This window comes from Ciconia boyciana, chromosome 1 (genome assembly GCF_034638445.1).
Source record: "Ciconia boyciana chromosome 1, ASM3463844v1, whole genome shotgun sequence".
Lineage (NCBI taxonomy): Eukaryota > Metazoa > Chordata > Aves > Ciconiiformes > Ciconiidae > Ciconia > Ciconia boyciana.
The window spans coordinates 41,227,097-41,243,891 of record NC_132934.1 but is presented as its reverse complement, the minus strand read 5'-3'; the positions used below and the strand labels follow the sequence as shown (position 1 = coordinate 41,243,891).

Below are 16,795 nucleotides of genomic sequence, written 5' to 3'. Positions count from 1 at the left end.
AAAGACCTGAAGTCTCTTTTCTAATTGGGATGCTTCTGGTGTGTAAACATACATGCCTTGATTCAGCAAGGTATTAACAGATTTAAAGCCAGAGACTAACTCAGTGTTAATCTAATCTAACCTTTTCCTAAACAAAAGCCATCAGAAGTCCCTGAATTCCAATAGCTGCTCCAATACCTTTTTTGGCAATATATCCAATTTGAATTTAGAGATTTTTGGTGACAGATAGTACCACTAGGTAATGACCATCACTGTCAACAATCTGCACCTTTATTTCTATGCTGCATATCCCTAATGTCAACTTCCAGTCACTTACCAGATTCTTCTCCTCTTGAATGAGTAGTCCTCTGCTCTCAATCTTCTGTTTCCCAGAAGTAGCTACTTATAAACTGTGATCAAATCACTTCTTTCTTAAGCTGCTTTAAATTTATGATATTCATATCCTTTTCCATTTCACAATGTTCTTTACAGCATGTGAATGCAAGAACTGTTTGAAATATCCCAGTAGTGCTTGCATCAGCGCTAAGAACACAGATCATACAACCTCTTCACTCCTACTTCAGTGAAGTGACTCCTGTTCCTACCTATCCTTAGCCAAAAGGACACAGTGGCCTCTAAATCTTCAACTGACTAGGGACCATGAACTAGAAGCTTTCCAGAATCACTGTTTCACAGGACAGAGATCATGCCATGAGCAGGACTACAGTTTTTGTTCCTAGACAAATTACCTTAAATGAATGTTTCTGTGTCAGTGCCTTTGGTGTCCTTTAATTGCCCTCAGCATGCCAGTCTTTTTGTATTGATGACTTTCTAGGTAGTGTTTTCCATCCTCAGATTCTATGAGTCATCTGCCAATTTTATCAGCAGTAATTCTGGGAGTAATTCTACTAGCATGCTAGCAATTCAGGACCAAACTGTGCAGAACCTCACCAGAAAAATATCCATGTGACAATGGCTTGCCATTTACAATTACTTTTTAAGTGCTTAACAGGATCTTGATTAACTTCTTTCACACCATGTTAATTTTGCAGGTTTAGCTGACAATTTAAAATGCTTTGTCAAGTCAGATGACTGCTAAAAACCAAACCCAATGCCAGTTAAACTATTAAATCAGCTTTATCAAACATGGAACTTCACCAAAGTCTATTCTGCAGCAACCTTTAGGACTTGAACAGGACTACTCTTCCATTTAGATACCTTGCTGAATGAGGGCCATACACAGATGCTTATAAAAACAATCATGGCACTGAAAAACTATTATTAAAACCAAATTACAATAAACAGGAAAAAAAGCCCCAACCCTTGAAAACAAACTGTATCAGGTGATGCTTTGGAAAAAAGCTTACTAATTTAACATGCTATTTTTGCTCTTGACCAACTGATGCCCTTTCTGAGTAGTGCTACTTTAAGAGAGCAGCTGATACAACTGCACAAACTGCAGCAGCTTTCAGTTTCTCTCTTCATCCCAGCATTTCAGAAGCAGGCTGAGAAGGCTCAAGTACTGGATTTTCAGCCCGCTGCAAGTTTTGTCATTGTCTGTTTTCTGATGTGTGTAACAATAATTCAGAGGCATTCTCTAGCTTGTATGCACACATCCATACTTACTTTCGGGATTAAAAGTTTTGTAAACATAGATATTTTCTGTACTGCTACTGAAACTAGCGACATGGAACAAATGCAACTGATGAAAGATTGCAGCTTTCTGTCATTTGATAAGACGATGGCATTAGTGAATTGCTGATAGGCATATCATATGATATGCTGGCACTTGTGAAGGTTACCAGTGCTTGTGTTGAGTCACAAGATTGTTTTTCTATGTCTTCTGAATTCACAGAGATCAGACTAGCATGTTTTGATCTCCTCCATAACAAAGTTTGTTTTCGCAGACTTCCCAAGTCCTCCTTAAAGTGTGGATTGAAAAGTATATAAAGGAGTGGGTTTAGACATGCAGGCAGTGGGACAATCACTAGCAGTATTGATTTAATCACTTCTGGGCTGATAAAAGTGAGGTTTAGTAAGGAGGAAAAAGATAAGAAGGCCACAGGGCAATAAAGAATGCAATTAGTAAAAAGTAGCAAGGCTATATGTTTGACCATAGAGCAATCCCAAATGTTGTCTAGTTCTCCCTTTTCTAAACTGCAGTACAGCTTTGTATAAGCAATAGTCATTACCAGAAAACAAAGGGAGTTCAGCAATACTAGTGCTACCGTATAGCCCATAGCAGTGGGTTCTCCAAATGGTAGTGGTAAACAAAGCGGAGAAACCCCATACTCACTCCCAGTGAGGAGTGGTATCACTGCAATGATTAGTGCCAATATAAAGCAAAAGAAAATGGCAATTTTTACACTAGCAATGGAGGATTTTGTTTCAAACTTCGTAGCCTGCTTTACAGAGAATGCACGTTCAAGTGCAGCTAGGGTAAGGAGGAAAATGGAAGCCTCTGAAGCAAAAATGGAGAGAAGGCCAGTTATTTGGCAACCGATTCCACTTTCCCACCGTGCTCCATACTGAGCAAAGCTACCAAAAGTGGATGCATCCACGCTAGCCAGTACTCCGCTGGCCAGACCCATCAAGGCATTTACAATAGCTATTAAACCGATCAAAAATTTTATGGAGGACATATACAATGGAGATCTGAAAACTGTAGCAGACACCAGTGCATTGCAAATAAAGGTCAAACCCACTATGGTCCACACTCCAATTCTGATCAGCCAGCTACCAAACAGATGGTCACATGGTTTGAAGGGACCTGAAATGACAAAATAAAAAGGGCAGGGGAAGCCCATGTAAACTAAAAAATAATTTTGCGCTTTCTAAGACATTAAATTTCATGCTTCTTGCATGTTCGTAGCACAGCCAAGCAATGAATTTCAGTCCAAAAGGGGAGCTGGAAATTTGCTCTTCCTTTGGAGTAATCTGAGACCTTGATAACATGCTGCTAAACGCATGTTGCATGTTGCATTACTGGTGCATATGAGTCTTTGCCTCTCAACCTGAATAGTCTATGGGTTTCTTTTTGGGCCTAGCAGTACAAGTGCAACGTGAATGTCCAGTCTGTAGTTTCAAGAAATGCTGTGATGTTTGTCAGTGTGTGAAAAAAGCTGAAAAAGATACCTCTCACTAAACTAGGACAGGTTGCTAATGAGTCCTCGTGAAGTGGGATGTAATGAATATGGACAGATAAACTTCGGCTACCTTATAGCATGCCATTACACAGTCCAAGAAAATTGAGGCTGTCTTTTCATTTGGAAGTGCTGCCTTTTTGGAGGGGCTTCTGATGACCTGTGGCTGAAGTCAGGTCATTATGATTGAAGCCTGCTGTGTATTCTCACAGAACTGAGGTGCATATGCTGTGCAGTTGAAGCTGAATGCTCTGCAGTCTGAGAAACATTATTTATCTTGGTATGAGCCACATATGCTCTCTCAAAGCAAGTCCTTCACAGTGCTCTGTGCTTCTCCATGAAGACACAAACCTCACAGCTGAGATGCGCTTCATAGGGCTACAGCTGTTGCCATCAAGTAGGTGTAAGCATTTATTTTATCAGTTTGCAAGTTTTTCTAAGATACCATTTGAAAGATCAGCATGGAAGCTAAATTTTCTCTGGGGTCTGGTGATAACTTACCTTGAAGACAGCGACGTTTTTGTGAACTCAGTAGTTATATTTAGGCCATAGGAGAATATGTGATGGTCAAATGGTTCTAAATTCTTTGGCTTCTTCCTGCTTTTTCTATTCCCCTTTACATAACTTTAAAAAATTTATTATTATTTGCTGTTACAAACAAGAATCTTGGCTTGGAATGAATGCTGAAGTACTAGTTGTCACTTGGGCTTTTTTGTTCATGTTTCACAATGAAAGAATGGCTGGAGAAAGTGTTTGCTGAATCAAGCAAGCAAAACTTATGACCACAGCTGTTAAAGCTAGAAGCGACCTTCCAAAGACATGTTTCTTTCCCTGCCTTAAAGGAAACTTTCAGTGGGATTGGTGGCCTGTAGCTTTGCAGTTCAGCAGCTTTGCAATTCAATCCATGTATTTCTTTTTCCTTTCTGCCACACTGCGAAGCCAGGGATGCACTATTCTATAAAGAAAAGGACAGTGCTGGGGGTCCTTTGTGATGGACTGTGTACATCAATACAGTGGTGTTTGGTATTTCCTAGACATTGAACTAAACTGTGTGTTGTTCAAGAAGCTCAAGTGTAGAATAACTCAGTGAAGTTCAGAAGAATTACTTTAGCTTTGCAAAAGACTGAGCAAGCAAAGATTCTGCTCCCCTTTATCATGTGTGTCTTGGTAGAACAGAGTCTTTGCTCTCTCATTCCCTTGATAAGGGGATCAATTCCTGTGAAAAGGGGCCTGGAGTGAGGATCTGCTTGAGGACTAGGTAAAACTTTTGTTACACTCATAGATGAATTTAGTAGCTGAATAGTTTTTTGGACTTCAATGCAAAATTTTATATTATTGTACAATGTATTTGTATTAATTTCATCAAATTATTGCAAAACATCATGTTACTGTCCTAGTATCAGATTCAGAGTTTGTTCTGCATCTAGAATATCTGGTAATACTGTGCTTGGATTCCTACCTGTCTGGCAGTTTCATACCTGGAGAAGGAGAGCATTGCACTGAATGATGAGCTTTCAAATCTTCTTCAAAGTCAATAAAAAAATCTTCAAAGTCACGCTCATCTGTAGGGGAAAAAATACCCAGATTTGATACTGCAATTTTCAGGAAAACTTCGTTTAGTAAAAATTGCAAAAATGTCTGTGGTACTTAAGGCCTGGTCTTGTCCCTTTGCCTGCCAAACTGTGAGCAGAAGCAGGTGTATGCCTACTTGGTTTTGAATTACTGTACTCAGGATTATTTAAAAAGCTGGCACCATCACTTCTCTGAAAACAATCACTTACAGGTACATTCTCTATCACCTGATTTGCAGTGTGATGACTGCCTAGGAAGGAGTTTAAAACATGAGTTCTACTGTTGTGCCAGCCTACCATGAACTAACCCGTTTTCTGTGTTTCTTATGTCATCGCTCTACCATGTATTCTTGGCTCTATTCTTGCTGGGGCTAGCCCTGAACTCTGAGACTTACTGGTTTGCAGGCATGGAGATAGCACAGAAAGCAGGATGGTGTAACATGTATGTGTGCACCTATGTAACAGGTAACAGGTCAAGTAACAGACCTTGTGCTGAAGGGGAAGAAAAATACAGTAGTCTTCTGTCCCGGAGAGCAGATGCACTCTGTGGTACCCAGGAAGTGCCGGGAAAAAATATCGGCAGCTATGCCAAAGTAGCCATATAAGCTCTGTGACTCATCCTGAAGCATGTGGACAGCAGGAGAGCCAAGGATGCGCTGCTACTTCCAAGGCTGGCAAGAAACTAGATCTTTGCTGGCCTGTTCTTGTATGGGGTTACATACCAGCACCACTTCCCTGTGTCTCACATAAAGGGAAGATTTCACTTCCCACATTATTATAGTTATTATTTAGATGGAAAGATGAGCGAGTGAGATTTTTGAAAGGCAGACCTGAAAAAATGAGTTTGCTAAGCATAGGAATGTTTGAATAACATATTATCGGGCAAGAGAGAGGGAGAGGCTGCCTCTGTGACTGTAAAAGAGTATTGGATTTGTTTAACATCACAGGCTGCTCACAGCCTTCAGGTAGATTTAAAAGCCAAAGATTACGATTACCTTGAATTTGTAACAACCCAGCATCCTTCCTGTGAAAATCGTCAATGCTGCTATTCTCATCTTTGTTCCATTGGCTGGAGATTTTGTAGTGGCTCTCACAAGCTCCAAAGGCACAGCACTGATAAGCATAAGGCATTTCCATGACCCTGTAGAAGAATAAGGAAGCATGTCATGATACTGGTTTAGCACCAGATTTACTGGATTGTACTGCTCCTCTACTGTTAGCACAAAGGAACTTGTTTAAATAACCATGACTGAAAGCAAAAATATCTATGGGTAAAAATCAGTCATGATAATACAAAATGAGGACTCACAAATACAATTCCACATCAGAAATGCAGATGATGTCTAGGCTAATTTTAGTAAAGGAACAATGAAGTTTTCTTATACATTTTCATGGGAGATATGAAAGTGGGAGATACGTGCCTTGCTGTTGAGTGAATGTTACTCTTAGAGCTGTATTTCTATTTTATGATTTTGAATTATTTTACAGAGTAACTCAATGGTTTCTCCATGATGCTTTCTTAATGGTTTCTTTTAAAAAAGCAGATCTAAAGATCACAGCTGCATCTACCTGCCCAACAGGCAAACCCAAAACACAGCTTCCTGAATGGAATTTCTCCAGCTTTGGGAGAATGAGATCTTTTGGAATTCAAACTTTATTCACCTCTTGCCACATCCAACTCTTTTCACAGTAAGATGGCAAAAAGGAGATTGTCTTCGGTGCACAGATCAAGAAAGCAGTGTTCTAAACCAAAAAGGTGAATGAATCAGAAAGGCACTGTGTGTGAAAACAGATGTCACTGAGGAAAAGGTTTTACTTTATTAATTGTCTTAGAAATGAGCACGGTCATTGCAGGACACTGGATGCTCATTCCTAACTCTTTTAAGGTCACTGGTATTCCTAACACATAACTGAGTATAGGTCAGTGAGTTTCCATGATTTTGAGGGTTTCTTTTGTCAGAAACTTGCTAATTTCCGATATGTTTTGAATTTAATTTGTTTGGGGATGTGCAAATTCTGGGATAGCATGGAAGAACTACATATATTCAAGTTCTATAGACTACTTCTTCTATTTCTAAGATATATTTTATGCTTTGGAAGCAGAGATATTTAATTTGCACAGTTCACCAATAGTACATAGTAAAACCTAACAACTCACCTTAATTCTAAAAGCCCAATAAACCAAAAAATTCAAAGATAAAGAGGTGATTAGAGTTATTCTGACTTAACTTAAAAGGAATAAAATAAAACTAGATCCTCCTATCAGATTACTTTCAACAGGTTAATCATGTAAATTAACATAATGAGTGTTCCAAGCAACCTCTAACCCCCTGGGAAATCTGCAAAGAAATCAGTCTGAATCAGGCCCAGTGCCAACAGGACTTAAACTTGTGTGCTATCCAAAAGCTTGGTACAAAGTGGAACAAACAGAACCCTAAGCTCTAAAATGATTTTTAAATTAGTGCATTTTGGGGCACGTACAGTGCTGGAAGCAGTCCTTTTTATGGCTGGTGCTTATTTGATGTGGGTGATTAGATTTGGATTTTGTCAAATTAAACTCTTTTAGAAACACTGGCTGAATTTATTTTTAAATATTGCTTATCTTACTGATGATATCTGTATTCTTGATAATTTTTTTCCTACAGCAAGGAATGCCTCTTTTTTTTCTGTTTTTAGATTAAGCAGCAGAGAACACAAGGTTGTTTTCCACCTCACAAAGGTGTGGGGTTGATGGTGAATGGGAAGGCACAGTTACCATGAATGGAGTAAATCACTGAGTTCTTTACAGCGCTGAATCAAAGCATCAGATAAAGAAGGAAGGAGCGGCTGGCAGCCTGACTTTACTTCCTCAAAGCTTGCCATAGCAGGCTGGGCTCAGCTCTGTAGAGCATTCTTGTGCCATTGCTGAAGGTGGGGCAGAGGATGCTCAGCTCTTTGATGTGTCTGTATTGAACAGCAATGACCCATTTAGATGAGCAGGAAGCTTTTATACAGGAATTTGTCTTTAATGTTGTAACCAGTGTCTAGTTCCAACAATTACAAAGGGTGAAATTTCATTTCGTTTTAGATCTCTGTTCAAGTTTGGTGCTTCATGCATTGTCTGTGCAGTGATCCTGTGTGAAGTCCTGGCCTCATTTTGATTTATGGTAAAAGTCCTGCAGACTCCAGGTCAGCATTTTACCCCATTCTTTCCTGACTGGATATAGTTTGTTCTTACAGATGTTAATCAAGTCTAGATATATTAATCATACTTTTTATACCTTTTTTTAAGACTTAAGCTACTGCCTGATGCATCCTTGTTAACTACGTACCCACACTAAATACACTGTAGTTGCATTTGAGCAATGTACATATTTTACTGCAGGAAAAATCCTATAAAGTATAATTTTGATAAAAGAATTAAAAAATCTTAGTTGTACACAATTCAGTTGAATAGTGGATTACTCTAGGTCTACTGCAGCACCTCTTATGCCTCTAGGCCATGGTACATACATCACTATATATTTGCTAGGTTGGAGTAATCCATTTTCTTGTTTTTACATTCTTTTAAAGAACCTTCAGGTATTTCAGAATTGTCACCTGCCTCAACATGTGGGCAAAGTCAGTGAGAGAAGAAAAACTATGACAGAAACTCAGTCTCAACCATTCATGATTTCTTATGGTATTTGCTTCTTAACCTCTGAGACCCATCTCAGGGTCTCTAGTGTAAGAGAGGCATAAGGCTTCTAGTACGTTGAATGTTTATGTTATAAAGTAGTTTCATACACTGTGATGAAGTCACTGCCCAATATCCTCTGTGCCAAACTACAAATACTGGGTTTATTAAGACTTTTAAGGCATTGTTTCCTAACCTTGGAACCATTTTTTGCAGCTCTTCTCTCAGTTTATGTTAACATGCCATCATAGAAGTGTTCTAGTGTGGATCCCTCCAGTGCTGTATGCAGAGGTGTAATCAGCTCCGCACTTCTACTCATGACTCCCTTATTGATAACTCCAAACACTCCAGTCCTTTTTGTTAGTGGTAATGTCTGCTTGAGTCATCTGCCTGCTAAGACTCATGGGAATTTTCCAGTGCAACAGGCAAATCTAGTGAAGACATACGGATGGAGTCTCCATCCTTGGAGATATTCAAAAGCTGTCTGGACGTGGTCCTGGGCAACCGGTTCCAGGTGACCCTGCTTTAGCAGGCGCTGTTGGACAAGATGACCTCCAGAGGTCCCTTCCAACCTCAACCATTCTGTGATTCTGTAACTATGGGCACACTTTTTAATTGTTTCAAATTTTATGATATCAAATCTTTTACAGTAAAACATGGAAAAAATATATGTTGCACTTGGCATCCTCTAATTAAAATATAAAAATCAAGGGAGAGTTACGGGACACTCCCAAATACCCTGAAGTCAGAGGCAAAACTGTCTTTACTGTGATTTCTCTATAGTCATCCAGTGACTGGCAGAGCTGCAAATGATCTCAGAACATTTCCTTCCTGTATCACAGAGCATCCAGCAGAAAATTACTAGCATCAAAATGTTCTAGTAATAATGGCAAAGTATTATCTGAATCTTAATCAAAAGATTACAGAAAAAACATGTTCAAACAAAAGAGGTAAAATATTTTGGAACTTCAGGAGTATATTCTTCCCTTGATATTTGCTGTGTTCTCATTAAATATAATGGAAGTTCTGTAAGCAAGATCCAGTAGAAGAAGGACATACCACTAAGCTGCTAGCAATATTGTTTTAACAACTTTTGAAACATATCACCAGGAAGCAGATGTGGCTTGTATTAAGCAAGTACTGGGGTTAATATTTCAAAACCCTTCATAGTTTCTTCAGTTAAAAGTGAGCATAATAAAATAAGTCTATAATTTTTATCATATTTGCTTTAGTTTTAATAGCACAGATCAAAGACTGACAATACGAAGTAACATGCGTTACACACTGACACACCTTCCACTGCACATGAACACAAATGTGGCTTATTAGTTTTAATGATATACTCACTTGAGTTCTGGAAAATTTTCAGATGATATCAAACTTTGTAGGGCATGATTTCCTGTTAATTTTAAATGAGTTAAACCATGTAGCCCCGTCACAGGAAAAGAGGACAAAAGGTTGGATGACACATCCCTGCATAACAGCAAATAAAAATCAGCTTACGGGTTTTCATTTTTTTTCTTCAGCACTAGAAGTGTCATGTTGGAAAAACAGGTTAGACTTTTCTAACTCAATCAAAAATGACTGCATTAAACAGAGGCCCCAGTCAGCAGGGCAAAGCTGCAGCACCACTCAGGAGTATGTGGCTATGCAGAAAGCTAGCACCTATGTGGCTAGGTGCAGGCACCTATGTGGAGGCACCTATGTGGCTAGCAGAAAGCTAACAATAATACCTAGCAGTTAGCTAAGTCTCTGTTGCCAAATTTCGACTCCAAACATTTATACTGCCAGTTTTGAGACTACCAAATTAATTTAAAGATCTGTTCACTAGATTGTTTGAATTAAAGGGAGCCAGTACCAGAACAGCTTCCCACAGTTTAAAAGATTCAGTGGGATGCTAGAGGGCATGGTTGCCCTGAAAGCTCCACAGGGAGCAGGTCAGGTGTACAGGGAAGACGTGTGTTTCAGGGTAGGACGGGGCTGGGCTGGAGCAGATGAAGGTGACAGTTCTAAGCTGAGGTTTGTCTGAGGAGCTAAGGGAAGACAGCACAGATGAACACGGATACGTAACTTGGGGAAAGAAAAACAGGTGAACGAAAAAGTGACAGTGATCAAGGAGATATGGTAAAATACTCAGGGGGAAGTCCAGAGGTATTCTGTTCTCTGTTTCTCCCTCTCTCTTCCATTTATTCTATGAGCCTTTTCAGTCCTCTTCACAATTATCTACACTGCAATACTTAAGATGGTCAACCATCAAGAAGGAGGAAGAAGGGGAGTCTGATGCTGCTGAAATGCTTTTACGCCCGCGGCTGAACTGCAGAGCTCCCGACTCTTGGATTACCTACTGAAATCTAAGGGCTAGACATAAAATAAGATATACTGATGGACTGATCTTCTACCTATCTGGTTTAGTGTGTGTCCTCTTGCTCACAACATAATTAAATACCAAAGGTGAAATCCTGGTCCTACTGCAATGGTAAAAATGACCACTGACTTCAGTCAGAGCAGGGTTAGAGACTAGCATTTCAGGAAAAACTGGTACACTCTGTGTGTGTGTGTGTGTATGTTAAAAGGCTTTTTTCTTTAAGGCTCTCTGACTGTTCTATGACCAAAGCTACAATTTATTGCTCACCTCACAAGTAGGAAAGTTCTGAGGAGGGCCCCAAAAGGGATGTCATAGACAATATTGTCTTTATAGACATTTTTCAGTGTACCATTCAGAGGGGAGGCTTTGCACATCGACAGAAATGAATACCCCTTTCCAAATTTAGGTTTCCAGCAGCTACTGGATTATCTGGGAGCAAATGCCCAGCAGCGTATCTTTGGGACAACCATGCAGCAGGATGACTCCACAGGAATTTTTTTCATGTCTTCTCCATACACCCAATGCCTCAGGGATTCACCTTAAAGAGGCATTACAATGACAGTGGGAAGTAGGAAAAAGCTAGTAAGGACTGAGAAGTGCTTGTGAACAAGGCCTGCAAAATTGGCTGCTGATGTTTTGACCACTAACTACTCTGGCTGAACTTTCTAAAGAAGAAGATTTTCTTCTTCTTTATTCCATCAAATGAGGATCGATGAAATAAAGACGCGTACTGGAAAATGTTTCTTATTTAATTTTTAATCCAATTCCTCAGTCCTGAAACACAACTAACAGAAATATTCCCCACTGCTACAAGAGACTAAACTGCTAATAAATTGAATGAAGAAAGGCAGATGCACTGATATTCTTCATGGACCCCAAGTCACTGATTACACAGTGTTATATGCAGCTTTGCCATAATACCTATGGGAAATGGTGAAGTACAAGAAAGCAGGCATTTAGATACGGATTCAACAGACCAGAAGATTAGAATAGAGAAAGCCTCAATTTCTGCTGGGACACCAAGTTATTAAATTTTTTGTACGCTCTTGCAAGAAAAATGTGAAAATTTGAATGTAAAAGGTATACAAATACTTACAGTTTGATCAGAGATGGTAAAGAGGAGAAGGCATTGGGGTGAATGATTTTAATTTTGTTCCAAGCTAAATCCCTACAAGAAAAGTGAGTGGAAAATTACATACCCACTGAGTGCATATGGAAGTTTTCATACACTTGATTAGGAGGCCTAAATATAAAAAAGGTATTAATTACATGCAAATATTTTCAATAAGCTTCTGCATATCTCATAGTGTAAAATCTTTTTTCCATTTTTAAATTATGTTGGTCAGTTAATGGTGTTAGTTATTAAACTGACATCTTTCTTAAAACATCTTAATGCTTTCTAGAGTCTAAGGCAGTTATTTTCAGTCTGCTTCACAGCTTCCTAAGGCAGCAGAAAGAAGGGTGGGGTATATGGACTACTTCTGTGAGGTCCTCATGATGTAACTAAGAACAGCAAATCCATTGTCAATAGGCTTAACTTCCTAATCTCAATCTTCACCGCCCCTGAAAAATCAAAAAGACTGAAAGCAACTCTTAAAAAAATGTATGAGTTTGATCCTGCAAAAACTTACAACCATGAGTAATTTCTTGACAAAATTACTCTGCTAGCACATGCGCCTGTGTGAAAATTAGAAACCTGCACATGAGTGGACTCTATTTCTTAAGAGATTGTTCTCTATAAAAAGATTTCATGCTCCCTAGAGCTGATTATTACGTGAACCTGCCAACAGATACCAGCTGTGGCTTACTATCTCTCTCCACCTCCATCAGAAACATTTAGAAGGAACAGCTTTTATAGCTATAAGTTTACATCTTTGAATTCATTGCTCCCAATGCTAAACTTCACAATGGTTGTTCTCCTTTCACAGTTATGACCTAATGGGTGAAAGACCAAAGTGAGGAAAAACAGAAACAAGGATGTTTTGGGGCAGATAGCAAGCACACAGTATATACGCCATGTTTTTGAGAACCTGGGTGAATGGCTGTTAGGGCTGTACTCACAGAGACCGAAGAGCAGCCAGCTGCCGAAATGTGTCTGCTTTGATTTCACTGATTTCATTGTGATGCAAGTCACTGAAATAGCAATAAGAATATCCTCAGTTTCAAAGGCACTTGGAGGACATTTCAACGTGTTTTAGATTGTGTTTATGATCCACTTCAATATAGTGTAAGGGTATGTATTTGGGATATGTCAAATCAGCCAGCAATAACCAAGTTAATGATGCTCAAACACATTTGTATATAGATGCTTCTTTTTAGCCTTTTTAGGGTAGTTTGAGGCTTACATTTTTTGGAGTTTTTTACATGCAGTGAAACAGGGTAAATCTTCCAGCAGGTTATAAGACAGATCCCTGTAATACACAAGAAAAGAAAAGATTAACATCAAAGTAACGTTACAAGAAAAAGATCTTTCATTGTCTACCTTCATGCTCAATTTAAAATAACTTGGTTTTATCCACATTCACAGAAAAACAGAAATGTGCAAACTCACTTAGCATCTCTTATCTGTCAGATTTTGATTTCTAACTGAGGAGGAGAGAGGAGGGAAAAAGGCAAGATGTATTAACTCCATATCCTATGTTTGCAAATTCCTTGCATTGTCTGAAGATTTCCTGCCTGAAGTGTAGACTTCTGCTGAGTGTTTTACAGTAACGATACTGGCCATCTGCTCATAGGGAATATTGGATTTACATCACAGACTTCATATTAATTAAATTCTGACAAATATTTAAACCATTTAAAATAATCTACTAAATATATATACTCATATTTTTTCAGAGAAGATCCTGTATTTTTCTGGTAATAATCACAATGGACTGTAATCAGCCTTCCATTCTACACTTTTAATTAAGCACTACTGCCTCTGATCCTTAGACTGTTATATCTTATAACTGAGGGGAATGGTTAAAAAAAAATATTGGAACTAACTCTGAAATCAATCACTACATGGGGGAAAAAAAAACTTAAAAAGACTTGAGCCAAAACTCAACAAATTACAGAATAACTGAAACATCTGGACTGATTTATAGTATAATATAACTAATCAAAACCAAGCCCAGGCAATTTGCAGAAATTGGAGGGGAAAAAAAAAAGAAACCAAACACCCGCCCCCACCACCCAACAGTCTCATCCTATATATACATCTTGCTCAGGGAAAACTGAATGGGAAATTTGCTAGTGAAAAGAATGTAGAAAAAAAAGCTTATGCCTATAATTAGGAAAAATGTCCTTTTCCACAGTTATCCAATATTATCATGTAAAAGAGTAATCTCTTTTCAATCCTGTTTCGAATTCTTTAAAACTGGTTCATCTTCACCCATTTACTTCCTTGGTAAAATTTTATTTTCACTGTTACTATTCCAACAGGGGCATTTAGACTATTCTATATTTGACTTGTTGAAGTGGTGCAAGTAATGACAATGCGTGTTTTTAAGGCATTCTACTCTGCTTTTACTGTGCACAAAGGCTACCATCAATATATGGGGGTTTTTTTGTTACAGTAGGGAAGATTATGGCCTCTGGTTTTGTATTTTTCACAGGTACTCTGTGGTCCAAATCAGACATGACAGAAGAGAATTCAAATGAGCTGGAGGCTTTTAGGCCAAGGTAAAAGATGTTTGGTATGTCTGGCAGATTGTGGCTATTCTGTCATGCACAGATTTGTGACTTAGGACTTCTTAAAAGTATGTTATCAGCTTGAATTTTGTACATACTGACACTTCCTCTTCACATACAGAAAAAAAAAACCCAAACAAAACCAAAACCCTTCTCCCCTCTATTTCTGTTAGAGCTCCAGGAAACATTTTACTTGTTTATTTTTAAGGATTTCTTCCCACTTTGTTAATACATGAGGCTCCAAGCAGCAGAGGGCAAGTGGTTTTGGTTCCCGTGTTGAGGTGCATACCCAACTGTGCTGAGGGTAGTCTCTCGAGGACTGCTGGGACCATGTTCTCACATACACCTTTACTGCAGGTGCGCAGACACTCAGGAAGCCTCCATGTACATTAATCCACATTTGGAAGTATTGGTGGCTAGGTAGGATGCACAAATTGTCTTTCAAAGCAGTATTTCCACTTGTAGTGTTTGTGCATGTATCTGAGCCAGGACGCCCCTTCAAGATGGCAGTCTCCATGTAACTTGTGGGGTTCAGTGCACCATTATACTACTTCATGGCACAGGCAAAGCTAACATGCAAACCTAAATGTGGGCTTGGCAGGCTCGTTCCAATCTGAAGGGAATGGGGAAAGAGCAACTCTGAGTACATGAAATTGCTGTTAAAATGGTTCCCCACCCTTTTAAATATCAGCTCTAATAATACAGGGTGATACTCAAAAATAAAAACTGAATTTCCGATGGACAGTCCTACTCTATTATGAACTGTACAAGTTATTAATTACTATAGTATTTATTTGCCTTCTGTTTTGAGATTATTTATTGATTTTGGATGATACAGGACATATTTAAACTTAAGTCTGTGTGCAGACTGTCTTCTGGCAACAGACTCTGTTTCTGTCTTTTATCATTCTGGATATGATTATATTGAGTCCATCAACTAAAACTTAATTTTTTCTGGAAATGTTCATGACATCCACGCTGGTATTCAAATAATGTGTTATAATTAGTGCTATTTCAATGTTGGCCAGAGAACTAATACCAAATACATTCCTAGTGATGTAATACATAGAGGAAAGTGCTGTTGGCTCATTCTCAAAGGAGCAGACACAATGATTACTTTTGTTAGTGATTAAGCAAACTCCAAGGAAATCTCCAAGCTAAAATAATATTGGATATTTAGTATAAGAACTATGGCCCAACTATGCCAAGGAATAGTCTATTAAAATTTCAGTCAGCTACTTATGTCTGGTTGGAAAAGAAACTAAAAGAGGAGCATAACAAGGACTCAAAACTGCACTCCTTACTCAGTTATATTTTCCATTCACTTCACTGAATTACCTGCGTCAGTGAGGAAAAAACCCCAGATTACTGTAGGAGAGACAGAATGAATGAAAATAAGGTAGTTCTGTTGTTTATTAAAAATAATTAAGAATCGTTTTACCCTTTCCTAAAAATATGCAAAGTAATTATCTTTTTCAGCAACATATAGGAAATCCTGACTGATAAGTGGGTTGTGAACTTTTTGAGTAACACGGGGGCCTGCTCCCTGAGCTGAATTCCTAAGAAGTAACGTGATACACAGAAATAGCAGTAATTGGGTAATTTTGAAATCATAATGATTTCATTTGTCCATTAATCTCTTGCATTAATGTAATGTTAATCATCTTACTGAAACGTACAGCACTTGGAGATTAGGTAACTGGTCACAAGCTGATTTGGGGAGAGAGGTGATCTGTGCTCCTGTGAGTGTCCTGTTAAAAGTATTTATAAAAAAAAAAGAAAAAAAAAGATTACTTTTTAAAGATTGCAGAACAAATATGTATTTTTTAGGACATTCTACAGAATACGTCATTATCCAAAAAAATAAAACAAAGCAAAACTACTTCTCTAGCACTTACAAACTCTCCAGACTTGTAGTCCCTGTCAGATCAGGAAACTCTGTTATCTGTGAAGCACCGTTTAAAGTCCTAGAATTTAAAAACATCATTTCAATACAATTGTGGTAAGGGAAGTGTGGGACAACTCTCATATTGCAATATATAAAGACAATTAAAACAAAAACGTAAACACATACAGAGTTCTGAGTTCTGGTAAGTGTTGAAAAGCAGATTTTCCAACAAGCTGGATAGGGTTATCATAAAAATGTCTGAAAAAAGAGGATAAAAAGACATTTTATGAAAAATATTTTAGAAGTTTCTAAATATATCACATGATTATATGATAAGCAAGTGAGTAAACTCTCTATGATGAATCACAGACTGTGCACCTCTGGTTGTAGCAGAGGTGCACCTCTGGGCTTTTCTCACCCACTAATCTATATCCATCAACCACATTTCACATTTTGAGTATTTAAGTATTTGGTTTTTTCTTGGTTTTAAAGCCAGAAGCCAGTCAGCAAAATATTCCC

The 16,795-nt window shown here is 38.4% G+C and overlaps 1 protein-coding gene across 1 annotated transcript in view; it reads right to left on the bottom strand.

Annotated features, from left to right (window-relative positions):
• Positions 1 to 1,300: 1,300 nt before the first annotated feature.
• LGR5 (leucine rich repeat containing G protein-coupled receptor 5) overlaps positions 1,301 to 16,795 on the bottom strand; it is a 96,947-nt gene continuing 81,452 nt past the window's right edge. Inside the window, exons 9-18 of the mRNA XM_072879504.1 lie at positions 16,463 to 16,534; positions 16,287 to 16,355; positions 16,068 to 16,139; positions 13,059 to 13,124; positions 12,775 to 12,846; positions 11,810 to 11,881; positions 9,696 to 9,821; positions 5,689 to 5,834; positions 4,601 to 4,684; positions 1,301 to 2,749 (exon numbers count right to left, since the gene is read on the bottom strand). Coding sequence (XP_072735605.1) covers positions 1,659 to 2,749; positions 4,601 to 4,684; positions 5,689 to 5,834; positions 9,696 to 9,821; positions 11,810 to 11,881; positions 12,775 to 12,846; positions 13,059 to 13,124; positions 16,068 to 16,139; positions 16,287 to 16,355; positions 16,463 to 16,534 — 1,870 coding nt within the window. The 3' untranslated portion in view covers positions 1,301 to 1,658. The remainder of the gene's footprint in view (positions 2,750 to 4,600; positions 4,685 to 5,688; positions 5,835 to 9,695; positions 9,822 to 11,809; positions 11,882 to 12,774; positions 12,847 to 13,058; positions 13,125 to 16,067; positions 16,140 to 16,286; positions 16,356 to 16,462; positions 16,535 to 16,795) is intronic.